Genomic DNA, 20,555 nt, shown 5'->3' with positions numbered 1-20,555 from the left:
GTCTTTCGAACATAGTTTTATTTTTTAAAATAAAAATCTACAGACAATTTTTTATTACTTAAAATAAAAATCTACATAACTTAACTTTCTTGGGAATTCTAAAAGTCCAGTTATACAGTATTACTTTCAGTCGACCAGCCCCGTCATTGTTTTGTAAAATCTTTACAAATTATACACATATCTTGACGTCTTGTGCAATGACTGCGCTTTGTACATGCAAGAAACATCACCATAGAATAAACATCTTTCTTGCATAAAGATATGTTAGAAAGACCTTTTTCGTTTTAATTCCGAATTTTCTCTTTAAAACATTTGTTTATGAATGTCCAGTTACGTGCAACATTGCCTATGGATGCTCCGGAAATTCGATGTGTTCAGAAATGCTCAGATTTTCATTATCGTCATCACTTCCGTTGCTGTCATACACCTCCACTTGGAAGTCGCCCTCTTTCATGACGTCATCATTGTCTGAGTAAATCCCTCCTTGTTGCTCTTCGCCGTTTTCAAACACAGTGGACAGACTGCTTTGAGAATCTGGAACGTCAATGTCGTAAGTGTATGGTGCTCCATTTGTCAGATAGAGGCTTTCTTCATCTCCATTAGCCATACTTTGAATGTAGGTGGGATGACGCTCATCCTGGGCGGTGGTTTCTGTAAGAAGAATGGGTTGTCCGTACCCATCAACAACTACAACAACGGATGTATCAGCAGATCGCTTTTTTAAGTCGTAAAATCTCGGAGATCTTTTTCCAGGTCTGTACGATGTACCGTACACTTGACCAAAAGGTCTCTTTAACAGCATTAGGAAATCATTAGGGTAGCCACTTGTTCGAGGAAAAGTACGTTTACTGAATGAGCGGGCTGGGCTGTATATCGGGCCAAATGGGAGCTTCTCTGTCGTTGAATCTGCATAATCGTCGTGACGTTTTCCAAGAATTGTTTTGCTGTTCAGTACTATTCCAAAAAGTCGTTTTGCATGTTGCTTATGCCCTACACTATTCTCTAATTCACGACGTAATGACGCAATATCCATGAAGGGCATGTGCAATTCTTGATCCTTGCGATATTTGTTGAACGATGTTTTCCCATAATTCTTTCTATATATTCCGCCAAACGGTCTTTTCCCATATTGGTATGATTTTCCATACACTTTACCGAACGGTCTTTTTTCCTCAAGGTGAGCATACAGTGGAAGTGCGTATCTCTTGCCCATTTTATATGACTTTCCATACACCCCTCCAAAGGGACGTTTACCCATTTTATAAGACCGTCCGTAAACGGACCCAAAGGGACGTTTACCCATTTTATATGACCGTCCGTAAACAGACCCAAAGGGACGTTTCACTACGTTGTCATCAGCTACACCTTTCCCTTGCATGTAACTCCCAAATATTCTCTCTGTTGAATGTTTCATGTCGTACTGCTTCTCCAGAGCCGGGTATCCTCGCCTCCCTAACCCGTCGGGATTACCAAATATTCTACCAAAAGGTCTTTTTGATGCGACATGGATGTTCTCGGAGTGTGACTCGGCGAGACGTCTTCCAACTTTGAACGGCCCTCCGTACACGCCCCCTAACGGCCTCTTCAGATGAGATCTGTAGTTCCCAGGTAAAGGTGCATCGTCTTCTGTAACATGATAGAAACGTTATTGAAGCATTGTGATATTTCACACCTAGTTTATCTTGATGCACAGATTGCAAATAATTACAATGGAGTAGGATTCAGGAGATTCTTACTTCCCTATCTATTCAGTGCATCTAAAGTATTCAAATTTTTGTGATGGAAATGCACATTCACTAAACACAGTAACTTATCGTAGTTCAATATTTCCCCCGATTTTCTGCCATTCTTTAGTAAAACCATACATCAAAAGTTTGGTACATCCAAAATTAGATATGCTGAAAGAGCCAGATTAAAACGAATTTTAGTGTGAATCCGAAACTAACTAACCTGGTAATGGACGACCTGAATGTTGAAGCACTTTACCAGCCCGCCATTTTTATTATAGTAAAAGTTCTAATGAAGATTTTAATAATTTTCTCAAAGCCCTAACTTTTTTCCACTAAATTGTGGTTAAATGTAAGAAAAATAATCTTTCATTATTCACTCGTGTGGGATAGGGAAATTCCACCCCTGGAACAATATTCGTTGTCTAGGACTCAACAAAGCCTCGTCATAGACTGCGAATCTTGTCCCCTTGGCGGAGTTTCCCAATCCCACACTCGAACTAATGAACGGTTCTGTTAGTTTCCAATAACTTATTTTTGTTGTCCCTTATGAAAGGTGAAGATAACGAACAGTGATCAATCTCATAACTCCTATAAGCAATACAAAAGAGATAGTTGGGCAAATGCGGACTCCTGGATACACCAGAGGTGGGATCAGGTGCCTAGGAGGAGTAAACATCCCCTGTCGACCGGTCACAACCGTGTGCCAAGAACGGTCTAACAATCGATATGAAACACGTCAGACAGCATTTGACCCAATGATAGGTTGTATTAACAAACTAAATCGTTATAACGACCATAGAATTTGCGAAATGCTGACATTAAACGAGACTGTTAAAACCCCTGCACTATCAATTTATTTGTCAGTAGCCTGCCTGACTGAACATCATCAAACATTCCAGTGTTTCTTGCGACAAGAGTGAAGATCACCAAACATTCCAGTGGTTTTTGTGACAAGACTGAACATCACCAAACATCCCAGTGTTTCTTGCGACAAGAGTGAACATCACCAAACATTCCAGTGGTTTTTGTGACATTACCAAACATTCTAGTGTTTCTTTTGACAATTGGGCACAGCACCAAACACTTCAATGTGTTCTATGGTCCGAGTAGGTACATCATCAAACACTTTAGTATGATTCATATGACAAGTGGGTATTCGCCCAAACATCTCAGTGTGATCCATACGAAAAGTTAGTACACCACCAAACACTCAAGTGTGATTCATACGAAAAGTTAGTACACCACCAAACACTCAAGTGTGATCCATACGAAAAGTTAGTACACCACCAAACACTCAAGTGTGATTCATACGAAAAGTTAGTACACCAACAAACACTCAAGTGTGATCCATACGAAAAGTTAGTACACCACCAAACACTCAAGTGTGATCCATACGAAAAGTTAGTACACCACCAAACACTCAAGTGTGATCCATACGAAAAGTTAGTTCACCACCAAACACTCAAGTGTGATTCTCTTTGCCTGTTTGCACATAACTAGTTGCTTTAAGAGGATATTGCATTCTGACAAAGTACTCCACAGTCAGGGTTATAAAAAGCGGTCATTGTCCACTACTACCACAAATTGGGCCATGCAATGGAGACACACCTCCAAGATGACACCACATACTCACAAAACATGATTTCTATGAAGAAAATCTCAACATATTTGAAAGCTATGAAGGACAGAACATAGAGACCTTTAATTAGACAGCGTCTTTGATATGCTATGACAGTGTGGTATCTATTTAGAAAACACTATGTACACTACCTCGAACAGGTTAAACGCTACAGAACCGTCTACTTTGCGACCGACATCTTTAACTGTGCCCACAAACTGTGACTAACATTTTACAGCCACTTGGTTGGGCAACTTTAGAAACTCACAGGAAGGGACTCGGCTCATACTTCTGTACAATGTTTAGTATGGTGAAGCAGCAATCCACATCCTAGATAAACATAAGGTAGTCAACTACCACAGAGACAGGTTTTGAAGACTCGATACATTAATGGATGAGTACGAATTCAGCTTTATCTAAAAAAAAAAAAACAACATCACATGCTTCTATCTAGCACTAGAAACTATCATCAAGTTATCATCCACTGCGATTATTGGAAAAGGGTGTGTCATTTCTTGATGCTAAATGAAATTCCTTTCTAACCATGTAGTTTCCCGTGGGGATCCACGTTAGAATAGGTCCTCAGTACCCCTTGCTTTTTCATAAGAGGTGACTAAATGGGGCGGTTTTTCGGATGAGACCGCAAAAACCGAGGTCCCGTGTCACAGCAGGTATGACATGATAAAGATCCCTCCCTGATCAAAGACCGTAAGCGCTGAGCATAAGCCTAGATTTTGCAGCCCTTCATCGGCAATGATGACGTCTCCACGTGAGTGAAGATTCTCAAGAGGGATGTTAAACAATATTAAAGCAATAACTATGTAGTTGTATGATGTTTAACCTGTACGTGCAGGTTATGATGCAATGCTATCTACGACATGGATATAAAACTGAAGGCTATTGACGTAAAAGAATGTTTGAGATATTGAGAGATCTACCACCAAAGAATTTTACCACCAAAGGCTCGAATCTTGACATCAAAGATTTAACATTTAAAATTTCCAATATGAGTTGACGTCAAGACCTTTACAATATGAATGCTCATAGTGACGCACAGATGATTAATATACATGTATAGCAAATGTTATTATCGTATTCACAAGCAAGAGTACACAGGAAATTTATAAAAATTGATGGTTTGAATAGTTTTACGTCCTTTCGAAAATGTTTCACTCATACCGAGACGTCACCAGCTGTAGGTGAAGTACCACAAATTTAGACCCATGTTTAGGGTCATATCCGAAAGACCCATGATTCTCACTTTTAAATGCCGAGCGCACTGAGCTACCGCGACCGGTAAAAGCTTCTAAAGAAGACTACATATCTACTTGATTAAAGATAAATCTTAACATACAGTTTCTAGTACATATTCAATGATTTTAAAGTCAATTGAATCGAAGACCATTGACCTCTTTTAACAATTTGAAAATGTGCACGTATTTTCATCTAGTTTGAGGTGTTGACTCCATGGTCCCTTTCACTGGTCCAAGTAGGGATGAATAGGGAAAATCGTCGCGTTAACAACCGGGAGGTCCCGGATGTGATTTTCCATCCCACGCCACGTCAATCATCTGCAGTGACTTTTTTTCACCAGTGTTCGGTATTAGAAGTAAAACTCACTGGTCTTACGGATATGACCTTAAAAGGAGATGTCCCGTGTAACATTCGATTGGTTGCTTATTGTTTAACGTCCCTCTCGAGAATATTTCACTCATATGGAGACGTCACCACTGCCGGTGAAGGGCTGCAAAATTTTGGCCTCTGCTCGGCGCTTATGGCCTTTGAGCAGGGAGGGATCTTTATCGTACCACACCTGCTGTGACAGGGGACCTCGGTTTTTGCGGTCTCATCTGAAGGACTACACCATTTAGTCGCAAGGACCCTCACTGATATAGACTTGAACGGTATTCATGAGTCAAAATTTGCGCCAGCACCTAATACTGGTGACGTCTCAACATGAGTGAAATATTCTGAAATGGGACGTAAAGCTATGTACAAACATAATGGATCTTTCAAAATCTTTATCTTAAAAGATCCCGTGGGGATCCGGGTTAAAATAGGTCCTCAGTACCTCTTGCTTGTCGTAAGAGGCCACTAAATGGGGCGGTCCTTCGGATGAGACCGCAAAAACCGAAGTCCCGTGTCACAGTAGGTGTGGCACGATAAAGATCTCTCCTTGCCCAAAGGCTGTAAGCGCCGAGCATAGGCCTAAATTTTGCAGCCCTTCACCGGTAGTGGTGACCTCTCCATATGAGTGAAAGATTCTCGAGAGGAACGTTAAAAAATATTCAATCAATCAATCATCTTAAAAGCAAAGAAAAAAGTTTGTAAAAATAATCAAGATATTTATGTCGTGTAAATTCAGAATGTTGCGGTGGAAAGAAAGGGTATGTAATTGTGAAGCGGAAAGATGTATTTGTTATGTTATCTTTATTGCGAGAGTTATCGCCCTTGTCATTTTAATTGCTTATTAGACATACTCAAATAAATATTTCATGATGGTTAGTTTTGAATTAAGTACATGCTATTATAATCATTGTGTGTTTCTATAGTAGATTCTATAAAGATTAGCCAGTTTGGGTATGATTAGTATTTTGTTTTAATTTATAAGTAATTATACACTACGGATCATTATGGTACTGCGGATATATAGGATTCTTCTATACGATGGGTGCGAAAGAGAACGGTTCTAGAGGTGAAACTCGACAAACCCTGTAAGGTACGTAGAAGTGTGCGGACTTCCCTACTTATATAATAAGTGTGCGGTCATCCCTGCTTATTACTGCCAGAGTGTGTGGTCAATCCCTGCTCTGGTTTTGGCATCTCATAGCTACAAGTGTGTGGACATCCCTGCTTGTTGCTGCGCAAGATCAGGTGTGAGGACATCCCTGCCTGTCTTGTGGTAGAGCTCTGGTGTGCGGAAATCCCTGCCAGTGTCTCTGATTAGAACCGCTATTCATATAGTGATAGGTGTGCGGTCAACCCTGCCTATCACTGCGCAAGGGCAGGTGTGCGGACATCCCTGCTTGTCCTTGTGGAAGTGCGCTGGTGTGTGGAATTCCCTGCCAGTGCACTTGTTCGCTACCAGTCAATGGATCCTATATAGGCGCAGTACAACTGATTAAGTCTGCGCATTGTACATATTTGCAGCATCTCAGGGCTATCCGTTTCTATCCCGGGTACGAGCCCGCGGGGGTTCACAGGCAGTGACCTCCCTTGCACGTTACATAAAATTTGGTGGCAGCGGTGGGATAGCTTGAGATAGCTGCACGATGGACGACATAGACAAGGAGCTTTCTATGATAGAAGAGAAGCTCGCGGAGCTGAAAGAGGAGAGCATAAGGAATAAGAGTTTCCAGTCGTCAACGCCTGTCACAACGCGCATGAAAGACAAAGTGAGAGACTCGGGCGTTGGTGCGTACCGTTTCTCAGGAGTAATTCAACAGACAGAAGAAAAGTCACCAACCCTTGACAGTGCGCCAGCCCTTACAGAAAAGTCTGCTGAGCAAACTCTCATGGACATATATAGAGACGCTGGAGCACGACCCCGCGTTTACAGTGGTCGAGAATCTACTCCCAAAGTTGATCTGTACCAGGAAAAAGGAGAGGCTGCGCGTAACGATAAACCTAGACTTAGATTTCCTCCCGAAGAACCTTACAGAGACGACCAAGACGATTCTCTTCTCCCTGGGATAACTAGAAGGAGATCCAGAGTAAGATTCACCAGTCCCCATAGTGATGACAATGCGTTGGCGGATTTTCCAGTATCGAGGCAAACGATCAAGCCAGCAACGTATGATGGCAGTGGTCCTTGGTTAGATTACCATGCGCATTTTGAAGCCTGTGCAGAGATAAGTGAATGGAAATACAACCAGAAGGGATTGTATTTAGCAGTTTCCCTTCGAGGAAGTGCACAGGGTGTATTGGGTAACATGCCAAAGGGGGCAAAACCCGATTATCAGACACTTGTAAAAGCCCTGGAAGACCGATTTGCACCTCCAAGTCAAACAGAGCTATACAGGGTGCAGATGCGTGAACGTCGCCAGAGGGCAGGGGAGTCTCTTCCGGAGTTGGGACAAGCCATTCGTCGACTTGCCAATTTAGCCTACCCTACTGCGTCAGCTGAGATCAGGGAGACACTGTCAAAAGACCAATTTGTCGACGCACTAGTTGACTCGGAAATGCGCATCCGCATTAAACAGGCACGTCCTAAAAACCTTAATGACGCTATTCAGTTGGCTGTCGAATTAGAAGCTTACAACAGAGCTGAGAAAAAGAACTATGCGCGTCCCACTACCGTTGAACCCGTGGATGGGAAAACAGCCTCGATGTTTGAAGAATTATGTGCAAAGTTTGAGACATTACAGAGAGAGATGAGGGAACTAAAAGCACAACGAAATGAAGGTTCTCCCCAATCAAGGCAAATGGAATCAAATCCAACATTTGGGACACAGAAAATATGCTACTTTTGTCGAAAGCCAGGGCATATGCGCAAAGATTGTAGAGCGTATCAGGCGCAAAGGAAAGCTAAGAATCCATTTAAGTCCCCTACTACGGAACGCCAACAAAATCATGGTGGGAGAACTAAGGACTTCGACACCAAGGCTTCTAGCAGAAGTATCAAGACCGGCGAGAACGCTTCCATAGGAGCAAGTCCAGTCGGATTAGAAGCTGGTTTGTTCATTGAAATGGACGTCTGTGGTGTGAAGGCGAAGCTATTAGTGGATACGGATGCAACAGTGAGTCTAATCTCCACTGAACTGCTGCGTAAAATTCCAGAGAAAGACCGACCTAGATTGAGCTCGTTCAGTCGAGATATACTGGATGCTGGTGGCAATTGTCTCCAGATAAGTGGCACGGGAACCTTTCCAGCACAGATAGGTGCCTTCTCTTGTACACTGGATGGTGTGGTTGCAGAACTGAGCAATGATGGAATCATTGGCCTTGATTTCATGGAAGAAAATGGATGCACGATTGATGTGGCAAAGAAGAAAATGTGCATCAGAGGAAAACAATATAACCTTATAAAAGAAGGGAGCTATGGGTGCTACCGAATTGTAGCGCTAAACACTGTGACAATACCAACAAATCAAGAGGTAGTTATAAAGGGGAGAGTATGTGCACCAGAGGGTGAAAGCATCCCGCTGATTCATGGTCTGGTGGAGCCGAATGAAAAGTTTGTGTCCACAGGTACACTGGTAGGAAGGACCTTAGTCAAAGCAGATAGTGTGGTACCAATTCGAGTATTAAATATGGGGCCAGAAAGTCGAACCATTTACAGTGGCACTCATATTGCTGAAATGTCGTCCGTCTGCACGGTCCAGGCAGAGAGAAAGACAAAGAATAGTTCTTTGTTGCATGAAAAACTTGAAGATCTCTTAAGGCGCAGTAGCACTGACCTCACAGAGGATCAGAAATCCAAAGTGCGGGAGTTTCTGCAACAATATTCTCATGTGTTTGCACTAAGTAACTCTGATCTGGGTGCGACGAACGTGGTTGAGCATGAGATAGATGTTGGCAACGCACACCCCATTAAGGAACCCTTGCGGCGCGTTCCTTACCATGCTGCCGAGGAAATAGATAAACATGTAAATGATATGCTGAAGGATGGAGTCATAGAGCGCTCTTCTAGCCCATGGGCAGCAGGGGTGGTCTTGGTACGAAAAAAAGATGGTAGTACTCGTTTCTGTGTTGATTACCGTCTGCAAAAACCACAAGTTCTGTTCGGGGAGACTGAGAAAGAAGATGACGCAGTTTGTACAAAGGAGGCGGATGATACCAAATCAGAGTGCCCAAAGAACGAAAACACAGGTCATACTGTCGATGAATGTGAAGGTGGTCGTCGACGCAATCCTCCTCGCTAGCATGAAGACTACGTCTTATGATACACGTTTAACATGTTTGGCTCCATTTACCATTGTGTTAAATAAAATATAGTATTTTGTTTTGCGCAATGGTAAAGACAGACTTGTTAAGAGAAAATGTTATTTGTGCACGGGATGACACACACAAGGATATGCAGACGCGTGTGCAATTCTTTATTTAGGAAGCAAAATAGCTTGTTTAAAAGATCTTTAATTTTTTTTTTGTACATGTGAATTGTGTTTGCTGTTGTATGTTCTTTTATGCGAGGACGCATAAAGCTGGGGTGGGGGTGATGAAGCGGAAAGATGTATTTGTTATGTTATCTTTATTGCGAGAGTTATCGCCCTTGTCATTTTAATTGCTTATTAGACATACTCAAATAAATATTTCATGATGGTTAGTTTTGAATTAAGTACATGCTATTATAATCATTGTGTGTTTCTATAGTAGATTCTATAAAGATTAGCCAGTTTGGGTATGATTAGTATTTTGTTTTAATTTTTAAGTAATTATACACTACGGATCATTATGGTACTGCGGATATATAGGATTCTTCTATACGATGGGTGCGGGGGAGAACGGTTCTAGAGGTAAAACTCGACAAACCCTGTTAGGTACGTTTAAGTGTGCGGACTTCCCTACTTATATTGTACGTCTTAGTAATAAGTGTGCGGTCATCCCTGCTTATTACTGCCAGAGTGTGTGGTCAATCCCTGCTCTGGATTTGGCATCTCATAGCTACAAGTGTGTGGACATCCCTGCTTGTTGCTGCGCAAGATCAGGTGTGAGGACATCCCTGCCTGTCTTGTGGTAGAGCTCTGGTGTGCGGAAATCCCTGCCAGTGTCTCTGATTAGAACCGCTATTTATATAGTGATAGGTGTGCGGTCATCCCTGCCTATCACTGCGCAAGGGCAGGTGTGCGGACATCCCTGCTTGTCCTTGTGGAAGTGCGCTGGTGTGTGGAATTCCCTGCCACCAGTCAATAGATCCTATATAGGCGCAGTACAACTGATTAAGTCTGCGCATTGTACATATTTGCAGCATCTCAGGGCTATCCGTTTCTATCACGGGTACGAGCCCGCGGGGGTTCACAGGCAGTGACCTCCCTTGCACGTTACAATTGTAACATAGAATACGAATATGTAGAGAAATTATTAATCTTTTCAAATGACAGAAAACAATCGGGTGGACAAAATTGTCTGGGTAGACCCGGAAGACAATACAGTTGTAGAAATATGATGGGATCCTCCTTATGATTGCATTAGAATATTGTGGCTCTTGTATGAGGATCGAATAATTGATATTCAGGTTTTCATTCGTAATATCAACTATTAATTTCCATTAGGTGATATCGTCCTATTCGTATTGACAGATTTGAAATAACAAATGCCTCCACAACCATATGTTGCACCCGAGGTTGTTGTCCATCACGTCGATCATGACGACGCTACATTTAGGCAACAATATTAGCAACGTCTTCAACTATACAATGATATTTGTGACGTCTTCAACTATACAATAATATTTGTGACGTCTTCAACTATACAATGATATTTGTGACGACTTCAACTATACAATAATATTTGTGACGACTTCAACTATACAATAATATTTGTGACGTCTTCAACTATACAATAATATTTGTGACGTCTTCAACTATACAATAATATTTGTGACGTCTTCAACTATATATTACGTCTTCAACTATACATCCCGTGGGGATCCGGGTTAGAATAGGTCCTCGGTACCCCTTGCTTGTTGTAAGAGGCGACTAAATGGAGTTATGTCCAAGACACGATGCAGATACGATATCGACAAACCAAACATGACATTGTACCGATATCGATATGTACCACTCTAATAATCACATACCTTTACTGACGATATCGTGTCGATATCGAATCAGTATTGCTAAACAATCTTGGACATGTATGACTAAATGGGGCGGTCCTTCGGATAAGACCGCAAAAAAACCGAGGTCCCGTGTCATAGCAGATGTGGCACGATAAAGATACCTCCCTGCTCAATGGCCATAAGCGCCGAGCACAGGCCTAAATTTTGCAGCCCTTCACCGGCAGTGGTGACGTCTCCATATGAGTGAAATATTCTCGGGAGGGACGTCAAACAACATTCAATCAATCAATCTTCAACTATACGATAATATTGTGACGTCTTCAACTATATAATAATATTAGTGACGTCTTCAACTATACAATAATATTTGTGACGTCTTCAACTATACAATAATATTTGTGACGTCTTCAACTATATAATAATAGTTGTGACGTCTTCAACTATACAATAATATTTGTGACGTATTCAACTATACATTGATAGTCGTGTAAGACAAGCACCTGAATGATAAAGGAATATTTTCAAGTCTTAGTTTTAATTTGAAAATCGTTTTGAATAATTCATACTTTTTTCACGCACTCAATATGATTGTGAATTGTTTGTATTGGGCTCACGTTCCTATCACTTCACATAGGGGATATCTAGACTTGCTCCTGTCTCTATGTTGATTTTCTTATTTCATGTATCTGTTCTCTGTCATACCTCTTTATAATACCAGAATATAGAGAATAGTAAACCTTGCAAAATCAACGAATAGATATGATCGGTAAAAAGATCATATAACTCTTTTGGATTGCAGTGTTACATGTAGGAGTTTACTGATAAATTATAGCAAGTGATCATGATGTATGGGTAATACGGATTTCAGGCACCATATAATGGGATTCATTAATAAAATGAACACGGAGAAACAACATTAGTTACTTCAGTAAGTAATATCTGAAGGATTAAATATGTCAATAAGTGAGATAAAGGCAAATCAGGAAAAAAGTTATAAAAGCATATTTGAACAAAAAGGGCGCATTTTTCTGTTCACGTACTAGAGGTGGATAATTCTTACCTTTCAACTGGTACCTTATCAACTGGTACCCTTTTATTTACCAGTCATAAACAAGTCTTATCGAGGTGAAATTATGTCTGACGTGTTTCATACCGATTGCTAAGCCGCTCTTTACACACCGATTTTGACTACGGATACCTCTGTTTATCTGATCAAGATGTATGGTTCACGGTGGGTGTGACCGGTCGACAGGGGATGCTTACTCCTACTACCTGACCCCACCTCTGGTACATGTATATCTAGGGGTCCTTGTTTGCCAAACTCTTAATTGTTTATTCCTTATACATTGTATGAGTTATGAATATGATCACTGTTCGTTAACTTCACCTTTTCATGGTGCAGTGAATTTGTCTGTCTGGCTGTCTGTCAACTTATGGGTCAGATATAATTATATAAAGTATGATTATTATCTGTATTTGAATACTTGTAAACAATGGAAAACATTCATTCCTTACAAATTTGATAAAAATAGACTTGTTTGTATGTGTTGGAAATGTCAGCATCAGTGACGTAAATACAAAACTTCACAAGTCTCCTGCACAGCGATGCATGATGACTGACGTCATTTGGAGGCTGATGAGTCACGTGTCTCTATGTTTTAGAAAAATTTAATTATCACAGGGAGCAGTAAGCAAACATTGATAAGCGATACCACCCATTCTAATATAAGTGATATTACCTATTCTAATAAGTGATACATCTATCGATTATTCATTACTAGTAAGTGGTCTTTAAGAAATAAAGTTTGCGTTTTCGTGGATGGTACAGTATAACCCCCGAGGTCGAGAAATGTTTTGAAGAGAAAAAAAGCCGAAACGTTAGCCGAGGCTTTTATATTTCGAACAACATTTTAGAGGCAGAGAAGGGTATCCCGAATCATCCACGAAAGCGAACTTTATTTTTCCCACTACTACGGCTCAGAAATATGAAGTCGATCGTTTACCTATACAGCTACGAAATTAGTACCTTGACGTTATGGCAATTTCCGAAACGGACTAGGTGTTACTTTTTTTTATTTTTTTTGCAGACGAAAAAGGTGAGAGGGTAGAGTATATTATATATTCAAGTACCTTGTATTTGGTTTGATGTTGACGAATTACATCAACTGCTTCGAATACACAGCCCAAGAAAGGAAGAGGGTTAACTTGTCTATGCATCATCATGTTTGTGTACATGTCTATCGATCTCGGAGTGCAGAAGATTGATTTATATTGAATGACAAATATTCTTCAAACATTCATAAATTTGTTTTGCAACATATATTGATTAATCTTTATGATTATAAAACTGAATTATCAGTCATCCACTATATTGTTGTATTAGCAAAACACGTAAAGCAAGTGAGATTTTCTCATAATCAGTTATTATCTATGACGGTATATCGCAGAATAATGACCGCAGCATTCGTTTCGTCTTTGCAATAAACGTGGTAGAATATTATGCTCATTCAAATAGGCGATATCACTAAATGGCAATAAATATCAAAACTGTACCTCATACTTTCGATTATCTTATTAGACACGTACTAAAATTTATATTTCCACTATTTTGCCTTTGATAGCTTTACCAATTATGATGTTATGATGCAGCAAATCTAAACAATGCGCGTATGAATCTTGATAAATTCAATGCATGTACGTTTATCTAAACATGAGAAATAAACTTCACTGTGACGCTTCACACCAATATACCGACGTGTAGGCTTGTAGTTCATACCCTCAAGAATTTTCAATTCATAACTATCATATTCTATCTTTCAGTAGCTTCATATACTGTGGGTATATGTTTTTTGGTAACGCGCGATATCATGAGTTATTAACGTTGTGTGAGAAGTTAATTAGAAGTGGATAATATGAGAAAATTCACACACTCCACATCATGTGACCTGCAGCAGTTTTATATCGAATTAATTGATTATATTACATTATTAATTTTAAAATGTCGGTATTGTAAGCCCGCGCTTTGTCATCTATTGAATTACTGAAACCCCCATTTTCATCATCAGACAATGTAAAGCATATTTCGATTTCCCCAGAACACATTACATTCGCGTACATACGACTGTCGGTCGTGCTCGTTACGTAACTACGAGTAATATCGTGTAAGTTTTTTCTTTCATCATGCCGATTTGGTGATTTTCAATAACACATAATTTCCGGTTTCTGTGAGAATTTCACTTCCAATGAGCTGAAATATTCTCACGTTCGCTGTAGATGGAGCAATAAAACCGCAAATTTGTAGCATGTTTATTGTTCATGATGGCAGGGAAGTTTTGTTTATTTCAATCAAGAAATTTTATTGACATGTACATTTGTACATGATTTTTAATAATTTTTCATTTACAGAGTTTAATACCCCATTGTGGATTCTGCCTTCTATCAACCACCAGATCAGAAACAGACCTAGTGCAGGGAGACTAAATCTTACTGAGCACATCCTCTGCTTAGGGGTATTTTTTCCTGGACAATTACCGCGGTTGATACACAAAATATCTGCTTACTAAGTAGTAGTTTATTTAATGATATAGATTCTTACATTTGTAGAAGCAGTATTAAAATGATCCATGTGTGTGGTTTTACAGGGTTACCCAAAGCGTTAAACGCATTCGACATAATATTCATCGTAAAAATGCAAGTAACAAACTTAGAGTTAAATGAGTAGATGTGAATGTAAAGTACGAATACCTCGATTAGTAAAAATAATCGTTATTACGAGAAAAAAACATCCAATTTTCGATAAAAGATCTCGAAATTACAAGAAAAAATCTTGAAATTACTAGAATATATTTCGAATTTAAGAGACGATTTCGAATTTACGAAAAAGGATGTTCAAGAAAATTTACAAGATCTTGTTATGAGAAAATATGTCGTTATTACGACTTAATATATTCTCGATATATACTTGTATCAAAATATCGTTTTCATGTTTGCGTCAAAGGGATAGTAAAGGTAGTTTTGTTCAATTTTTTAAACTAATTGAATTGAGTCCAAATGATTCATACAAGTCATATTCTGTAAAATATAACAATTTTATGCATTTATATCCTACTTCAAAATGACTATAATCTTCAAATTATGTCTACTGAATTTTGTCTTCCTTGACTAAAATTGAATCTGCTATACAAGTTGGCTGCAAGTGTAAATTTTGAAAGAAAAAAAAAAAAAACTGCAGTAATTTCAAAGTTTAAAAATATCATTCATATATCTTTTTAAATTATATTAGAAAGGAATAAGATGATTTGGAGTGAGAGAAAAAATTCACCAAACTAAGCTTCACTATCTCTGAGATTTGTTCTTAGAAACCAACTGGTGTTCACAATTTGTTGTGGTCTCCTTAGACAGCCAATTGGTATTCGGATATCTTTCTATCTCCCGTTTCCGGTCCGTAGTCTACTTTAGATTTTATTTTATAAATTACATTTAAAGAAAAAGGTAAATACCCCACCTCCTCCACTTCTTAAATGGTAATCCGAATTCGAAAAATCACCGCAAATGAGGACTACAGATGTGTGGGGGTGGGGTGGGGTGGGGTTGACGGGAATAAAGAGGAATTTGCGTTATTCTCATTTGTGCCGTATATACATGTAGTAACTTTGGTAATCTATATTCTCGAGTCAACAGGCTTGTATGCGCTTGCGAATGGATTTACAGCTTAATTTTGCTGTATACTTTATTCAGCCTGATTATCGCTACAATACCTGGTCAAAGCTATTGTATCATTACTAATGAAAAAGGGGAGGGGTCCTGTTATATAACAAACTGAAATCATATCTTTTTACAAGTTCCAAGTGTTAAAATATTTCATCGATCAGGACTTTGTATAATGCGATATCATTTTGATTTGCTTATGAAAAAAACCCATATTGTCTGAAATTTAAGATATCATCACTTTGATATTGAAATAGAGTTTTTAAAAATTCTATTGTAAGATCTTCATTCACACTTTCATAATAAGATATCTTTAAAATTAACACTTTCATTGGCAGAGACCATATATAAGTGCAATCGGATTAAAATAAGATCCTTTGATCCGCGTATGTTCACGTAGATGTACCTTGTGCATGAGTGGATCAAAGGATATCGTTCTAATCAGATTGTTACATGTACATATAGGCGCGCACATATGGGGGTGGGGGGGGGGGGGTATCTATGGTAAGGAATGCAGTTTTAGTAAAAAGTAATCAGGTCAAAAATTTAAAAATTCTTGCGAGATTCGAACTCACGACCTACAAATCGTCACCATTATTATTATGTTTTTTAGATTATTCTGTATTTATTTTGTTTTGTTTTATTTGTTTTACTTATATCTTTCATTTACCGCCATTAACTCACTGAACTCCCTGGCTAGATAATGTTGGTTAAAAGGACAAGAAGTATGTAACTGATATCTATTTTTCTATATCAGACGATTCATCCTTTTAGTGAGGACTTACCCGATGCAACAGGACGGACGTGAATCCGTGAAGCAGACGAACTGCAGAGGAATAGGAGTACTAGGAGATCTTTGTGTATTCCGACCATACCTACAGCAGGAAATAATACTAACCTGTTACAAAACATACGTACTACTTCCAAATCATTGATATACCTGCTGCTATAAGTCACAGTCTGAAATCTTATATTTTTGGGTGAATAATTTTGGATGAGTAAGAAATTGACAACGTTTTGTATATACTCGTACATTTACATATTCAATGCATTTGTCTTTGATATCTTTACAAATTGTAATGATAGTCATTTCGTCATGAATGTGTTGCTGATGTGAACTATGCGCGTATGAATCTTGATAAATATAGTTCATAAATTTTAACGATGAAATCATATTACGTAGACTGCAGATATGAAAATAAACATCATTTAATTTGAATATGCATGAGGGTATGAATTGCGACGCTTCACACCAGCAGACTTCATGACGCGCGTTCAACTAGCGTTTCGTGAAAAATGATATCGGTATGAATCGTTGCAGTTCATACCCTCATGTATTTTCAAAAATGAAATTTATTTCTTGAATATACAAGTGGAAGCAATTCCAATTTAATAATGTCGGCCTTGTGAGAGTATCATAAAACTGCAATTACTTACAGTAAGTCTATTATGAGATTCTTGTATTCGTTGTAATGCCATTGGGAAATCCAATTGAAAAAAAAAATCATAGCTGTTATTTTATCAAAGAAGAATTCGTTATTATTAATGAACATGCATGATTTCAATGCATTATTTCCAATTCAAGACAAGTTTGATAATGATTAAATTTCCACAGAATATCGTATTTTGCGCAGTTGATGTTTTGATTTCAAACGACAACTTTAGCATTAATCAAGAATGTTTTTCGTCTGCATTTACATTGGACTCTAAAAACAACGCATGATTTGCTGTTCTATCTAGAACCTAAGCCATGTACGATGCGAATAGAAACTCCCATATGTATGGTAACAAGTTCATTTGCATATATTCTTTTGAACCGGAAATTCACAATCATGTAATTAATTAGCTATTTCCGAGATACACCTTGATGTGAATTTCCGAAATTAGAATCTCGTCCTTAAATAAATAAATTTAAAAAAAAAACTGTAAGAAAATAAAATCACAAAACCATTATCGATGTCCATCCCTGATACCATAAACTGTTAATGCCCACGAGTCCTACTCGATTGTTTGTTGACAACAATCAATTTTAATTTGATATCTTGGAAATACTATAAATTAATTTATTTTTTTTAAAATTGGTGTCTATGATTGTAGATGGATGTTACTGGAGATGGCGGACATGGGCTCAATGATTTCAAATTCATTCTGAAAGTAATAAATAATATTTCTTGTACAAAATTAGAAATATCAAAGTGCTTACCTTACTGTCGGCTTTTGTGTGGCCTCTTCATGTGTGCGATCCAGTCTTTTATAGACCAACGAATGACGTGAAGATGGGTCGCTATTCATTGGATGCTGAATCGATTGACATTTATATCAGGGAATGGAATCCTCGTTATAAACAACCGACATTTACATGTAAATGTGTAGAGTATAGTACGCATATTGTACAGAGTGAAAAGTCTAAAGGACAGCTATAGATGCCATGTTTATCCATCATTAAATCCAATTTTGAATGGATACTGTGAAATGCTGCGTCGTTCGATTCATCCTTAAGAAGACGTAGTTACAAATTATTCAAGACTAAATCCGTGTATGCATCACACTAATCGAAAAATAAAACAGGACCATGATATTTGTTCTCAATCCGAGACTGAGAGTTGAAGAAAAACAAGATGTGTTTGCGAAACACTGATGCCACCGTATGAGCCAACTCTAAGGTCAAGGTAGTGAGGTAAAACAAAAGTGGTATGAAAAGAAAGATCTTGTCACAAAGAATACACATGTGAAATATCAAAGCCCTATCGCCATGTATCCATTCAAAGGTTATGGCCAAGGTTAAAGTTTGTGAGGAAAAACAAACAGACCAAAAAGTACATGCCACCGAATTTCCGATTAAGGGGACATAAAAATGATGCACGAATACTACCAAAAATCTTAAAGACATATATCACTAAAACATCTAATACCAATGATAGCTGTATATAAGTTAATAAATCATTAATATCTTGAAAATAGACCTCCATTTCTTGATTACTAGCCACAACTTACACAACAGAAATGCAAAGGTACAGACATTACTTCTATCTTTACAACTTTGTTCCATTTGTTTTATCCATAAACATACCACATTATCAAAGGTAAGGATAACGAACAGTGATCAATTCATAACTCCTATAATCAATACAAAATAGAGAGTTGGGCAAACACGGACCCCTGGATACACCTGATCACCGAAGACCACGAAGATATTGTCAATGAGGAACTCTAGTATATTTTTTAATTCAACTTCAGAGTACGTGTGCGTGGAATCAGAGTGGTGTTTAAAGGACACATTGCATGTTTCTAAACTTCTAAATTTTTTCAGCAAAATTAATTCATTTCATGCCTAAAACTACTTTACATGTGTTTTGAATGAAGCAGTTTGCGTAGTTTTCGAGTTTGAAAGAGATGAAATTCAAATCTTGCGATATGCATATTTTCTTCGATATTTTACGCGCCATTATGTGACGTCATATGCGACCTCGAGCAGAAGATTTGAAAATGTTCTGTTGTTAGCCATTTCATGAACAGATTAAAAATTGACACAAAAAACCCCCAAAACAAACAACAATTATCACACCAACGGCTTGTAAATAACACTGCATTAGGGTGTTTTGTGCCGTTTAAGAGTGTACTTGCTGTCAGTAGAGAGGATTTAGACTGGTTTTCTTTTCATTTTAGAAGGACGGAATGAGGGAAAAGACGTGAATATTTTTTGTCGGCACAACGACTTTGCCATAAAAAACCCAGTAGCATTTGTCCCTGTACTTTTTCAAAAAAGCACTTGGACAAAGACGTACATAAACTGCGAAAAAATGGTTCTATTGAAGCTACGCACTGTTACATATAGGCCTACGGCATATGCATTCCGTTGTGCTCTTCAAATTCAATACACACTCGCACCAACTGACCTTCACCTTTGAACAACATATACACAGAACAGTTTCTACCAACTGGTATTTTAAAAAAAAATTAAAGATAAAAAATTATTGAACTTTCAATTATGAATAATGAAAAATTATATTTCCTATCTTTGAATTGAATTATAATGCTTTCATTTTTTAAGGAACGCGGCCCACGCGTACGTAACAACAGCTTCCTAACAACGTGTAGATTAGAAAAATTATGATAAATAATCTAAACGTATTGTGATTTTTACTTTAAATTTGATCATTTTATTTTAATTTTTTCCCCAAATGCACCCGTGACAGTACGCCTAGGCCTAATTGTCAATGATACATCGTATCATAATTTAGGCCTAACTTATCCAAAAATAAATTTGATAATAATTGCAGTGTTTATTTTAGATAAAAACAAAGCTAATTAGGCCTACAGATGTTTAAAGCAATAGCATTACCAAATAGAGTTTAGACAGCGATCCCATGTAAACATGCAGATTTCATACTCGCTTTCCTCCATAGGCGCCTGGGTCAAGGATATTGTTCTATAAACTGTATATGTAAACAATGGAGGAAATTCGAACCACGAATAAATATTTCTCTCTGGTATATGGTGTCTCTTTATACATTTTTTCATGTTCCCGGAAGCTTAAATACACGTGTCATTATCACAAAACACTAATTTATCCACGTTTTAAAAAATGTCTTATCCCACTGATTCATAAGATATAACAAGGCTTGCAACTCAATCTACCCCTTTCCGTACCCCATGAGAGATATTTGTCGATTAAAAGTTATTTACACCGTTGTAAATTATTACCGGGAATACCATGTGTTTGAGATAAAAACAATATATACCGAAAGCTTTGGAAAGATAATAAAAAAAAATCCCCATA

General features: G+C 38.2%; 1 protein-coding gene across 1 annotated transcript; it reads right to left on the bottom strand.

The window, feature by feature from the left end:
• Nucleotides 1-18,030, bottom strand: LOC125664052 (uncharacterized). Its single transcript, XM_048896556.2, has 3 exons — nt 17,979-18,030; nt 16,561-16,650; nt 1-1,626 (listed from the first exon to the last, which is right to left on the bottom strand). Exons 2-3 carry the CDS (start codon nt 16,646-16,648, stop codon nt 347-349), a joined length of 1,368 nt encoding a protein of 455 aa, XP_048752513.2. The 5' UTR covers nt 16,649-16,650; nt 17,979-18,030; the 3' UTR covers nt 1-346.
• Between the last annotated feature and the right edge of the window lie 2,525 nt (nt 18,031-20,555).

This window comes from Ostrea edulis, chromosome 1 (genome assembly GCF_947568905.1).
Source record: "Ostrea edulis chromosome 1, xbOstEdul1.1, whole genome shotgun sequence".
NCBI classification, from domain to species: Eukaryota; Metazoa; Mollusca; class Bivalvia; order Ostreida; family Ostreidae; genus Ostrea; species Ostrea edulis.
Note: the sequence above shows the minus strand (reverse complement) of the source record. Positions and strands in the feature narration are given on the sequence as shown.